The sequence below is a fragment of the Dryas octopetala genome, chromosome 7 (genome assembly GCF_963921425.1).
Source record: "Dryas octopetala chromosome 7, drDryOcto1.1, whole genome shotgun sequence".
In the NCBI taxonomy this organism is placed as follows: domain Eukaryota; kingdom Viridiplantae; phylum Streptophyta; class Magnoliopsida; order Rosales; family Rosaceae; genus Dryas; species Dryas octopetala.
This window is the reverse complement of record NC_141372.1, coordinates 19,483,117-19,487,137: the sequence shown is the minus strand read 5'-3', so window position 1 is coordinate 19,487,137 and position 4,021 is coordinate 19,483,117. Positions and strand designations below refer to the sequence as shown.

Sequence of the window (4,021 nt, the reverse complement as noted above, 5' to 3'; positions counted from 1 at the left end):
ATCATTTTTTTGTTCGTTACAAAAAAAATTATTTTGTATAATTGATACATTATTACGTATTTAATTTATGTGTTATAATATAAATAAATGTTATTAATATTATATAATATATCATCCAATAATATTCTTACACGTTAAATTAATTACATCACGCAATATGTAGGTTATACCTGATAATTTTTTGTTCCTTTGTTTGTTTTTTCTTTTCGGCTTCCAATTTCATCGTATTTTCTTTCTGTTCTCCCTCCACTTTACTCATCCAGTCATCCTACTCCTCTTTTTACTGTTGCTCTTCTTCTTCCTCAGTTCCTCACCATGGCATCAAACGCTTCTCAGTTTTAGAGACTCCTACCGTCCTTCTTAAATCGATTGGGCGCCTCTCCTCACTCTTTCAAAGCTCTACATTAACTCATCTCTCTCTCTCTCTCCCTCCACTTTGTCCTCACGCCTCAATCCTGGTAATAATAATTTTGGTTGTGTTTTTTAAGTTTTTGTTAGTGAATTGAGTACAGATTTATTTTATGATTTAGCCTCGTTTATTAGCATTCTGTACACCGGAGTGAAATTTGGCATCATTTAAGCATTGGGAAAGTCATTAAGGATCATTATAAGATTAATGTCAAGCATGTTGATTTGGGTCTGGATCATTCATAAAAAAATAATAATAATAAATAAAATAGGGATTATTAGTTCCTTTAGGTTCTCTTTGTTTTGATAAACATTACTGATTGCTCCCATGGAAAACTTAAAACACTATGTATGGTGAAATGCAGGATTTCACCCAAAGCCTAAAGGGTCATGTCAGTTTAATGTTTTTGATATTTGTTTTGATATTCTGTGGTGTTCTCAGATTCATTAAGACAGTAGTTGGATAATGGAGTCCTGTGATTGCGTTGACCCGCAATGGCCCCCTGATGAACTTTTGGTGAAATACCAGTACATTTCTGATGTCCTTATTGCCCTGGCGTATTTCTCCATTCCCCTGGAGCTTATATATTTTGTGCAAAAATCCTCTTTCTTTCCATATAGATGGGTTCTTATGCAGTTTGGTGCTTTCATTGTTCTTTGCGGAGCAACCCATTTCCTAAACGTCTGGACATTCTCTATGCACACCAAATCTGTTGCTGTGGTGATGACTGTTGCAAAGGTTTCCTGTGCTTTTGTATCATGTGTAACCGCGTTAATGCTTGTTCACATTATTCCGGATTTATTGAGTGTCAGAACTCGGGAACTGTTTCTGAAGAACAAGGCTGAAGAGCTTGACAGGGAGATGGGCCTTATTCTAACTCAAGAAGAAACAGGAAGGCATGTTAGAATGCTGACTCATGAAATTCGAAGTACACTTGACAGACACACTATACTGAAAACTACTCTTGTTGAGCTGGGTAGAACTTTAGGCCTCGAGGAATGTGCCTTATGGATGCCATCCAGAACTGGTATGAATCTACAACTGTCTCATACTCTGAGCTACCAAATACAAGTTGGGTTTACTGTGCCAATAAACCTTCCTATAGTCAATGAAGTTTTCAATAGTGCTCGAGCAATGCGTATACCATACACCTGCCCACTGGCCAAGATCAGACCACTTGTGGGGAGATATGTGCCTCCTGAAGTGGTTGCTCTGCGGGTACCCCTGTTACACCTTTCAAATTTCCAAATCAATGACTGGCCTGATCACTCTGCCAAAAGCTATGCAATCATGGTTCTGATTCTACCCACAAATAGCACTAGAAAGTGGCGAGACCATGAATTGGAACTAGTTGACGTTGTTGCAGATCAGGTATTTTTTATTGTTCACTTGTTTCCTTTACACTGGCTGCCTTCTGTCATAATGCAACCAAAAAACTGTTCCCAACATGTCAAATAATGCTGAATTTAATTTTAAATTTCATACAGGTAGCTGTTGCTCTTTCTCATGCTGCTATTCTGGAAGAATCTATGCGAGCCCGTGATCAGCTCATGGAGCAGAACGATTCTTTAGATTTAGCTCGACAAGAAGCAGAGATGGCAATCCATGCTCGCAATGATTTCCTTGCTGTCATGAACCATGAAATGAGGACACCAATGCATGCAGTTATTGCACTATCTTCTCTTCTGTTAGAGACGGAACTAACTCCAGAACAAAGGGGTATGATAGAGACAGTACTAAAGAGTAGCAACCTATTGGAAACACTTATTAATGATGTTCTAGATCTCTCTAGACTTGAAGATGGCAGCCTAGAATTGGACATTGGTCCATTCAACCTCCATGGGGTTTTCAGAGAGGTAAATATTCTGGATTCTGGACTTCAATGCATGGTTTTGCATAATTTGGTTTTGTGGCACTTACATGCAGGCATTTCCAAATTGTAGGTAATCAATTTGATAAAGCCTATTGCATCTGTGAAGAAGGTATCTATGACTTTGATTCTGGCCCCAGATTTACCTGTGTGTGCTGTTGGAGATGAGAAGGTGCTTATGCAAACTATTTTAAATGTTGCTGGTAATGCTGTGAAGTATACAAAGGAGGGTTATATTTCAATTATAGCATCTGTTGCAAAACCAGAATCTTCAAGGGATTGGCGACCTCCTGAATTTTATCCAGCTTCAACTGATGGCCACTTCTACATACGAGTTCAGGTCAATAACTAGTGCATTTTATCTTTGTTTAGCTTTTGTTTAATTGGGTTTTCCATCTCTTACAATATTACATTTTGTGTACTGAGGTTTGAGGCATCTGTTAGTATGTTGTATGTTATGGACAAGTGCAATTTTGTGATTACAGGGTAGTCCTTTTAACTTCAACAATCATGTGATATGATCTAATGATCTCTCAACATCTAATCCTAGGTGGCTATAAGGCCACCACATAACCTGCCTATTACTCACTGATAGTAATTTTCCTTTTTCCTTCTGTGAATGTGTGTAGTAAGTTGTATCATCCCTGTTGCTGCAGGTTAAGGATTCTGGACGTGGTATTCTCCCACAAGATATTCCGCATATCTTCACCAAATTTGCTCAGCCTGTAAGTCGATCCAATCGAATAAACAATGGTGCAGGACTTGGACTTGCCATTTGCAAACGGTAGAATTAAAAACTTCTTGCCTAGAGCTATCACGTTGGGTTGTGCAGCACTTGTGCTTCTGGTTTATTCATTTACATCATCAACTTACTTTCTGAAATGATTGACTCAGGTTTGTAAATATCATGGGAGGTCATATTTGGGCGGAGAGTGAAGGTCTTGACAAAGGCAGCACCGTTGCATTCATTGTCAAACTTGGGATATGCAACAATCCTTGTGATACAACATCACACCAGATAGCACCCATGGGACAAGCAACTCATGGAAGTGGAGATCTCATTGGACATAAACCACATTTTCGAGATGGTTGCGGGGTAATTTCATCAAATCCACGGTATCAAAGAAGCATTTGAGTGCTAAACTGCCAATGTAAAGGCATGACCGAAAATTTTAAGCTCAAGTTGAGAATTTTGATTTAGGATGTTATTTGAGGCTACAAGAAGATAGGCATCCTAGTTGGAACTTTTGTTGGGAAATTTTCAGAATTTTGAACGTATGTTGTGGTTTAGAGTGAAAACAAGGTTGATTTTCCATTATTAATTTATCATGAAACAAAGCGTCTGACTTAAAGCATCACTAATTGATGGCTTGGGGAAGACCACTAGTATCACTAGAGGTACCTAAAGAGAATGTCTTAGGTATTTATTTCTTGGCATAAATTCAATTTAGACGCAACTATATATGCCACTTTAACGGGGTCTATAAATTTTAAAATATTTTAAATATACACTCAATTTACTATCTAAATTAAAAAATGAACTTCTGTCCATTGATTCGTTGAGAGATCAGTTAAATGTCAGCACCCTTTCCTGCCAAATGAGTGACACAGCGACACATGTCCACCTAACCCCTGACACAGGCCCACAAACCCATCATCTCTTTCTCGCTTGTCAAACACAAGTGAGAGATTTAAATTCGAATTTAGGAGAAAACGTGATGTTTTTGGGAGACTAAATGGTT

General features: G+C 38.1%; 1 protein-coding gene across 1 annotated transcript; it reads left to right on the top strand.

Annotated features, from left to right (window-relative positions):
- Nucleotides 1-207: 207 nt before the first annotated feature.
- ERS1 (ethylene response sensor 1) lies at nt 208-3,748 on the top strand. Its single transcript, XM_086249808.1, has 6 exons — nt 208-458; nt 851-1,780; nt 1,897-2,265; nt 2,353-2,619; nt 2,936-3,063; nt 3,174-3,748. Exons 2-6 carry the CDS (start codon nt 875-877, stop codon nt 3,412-3,414), a joined length of 1,911 nt encoding a protein of 636 aa, XP_086105934.1. The 5' UTR covers nt 208-458; nt 851-874; the 3' UTR covers nt 3,415-3,748.
- The last annotated feature ends 273 nt before the right edge of the window (nt 3,749-4,021 follow it).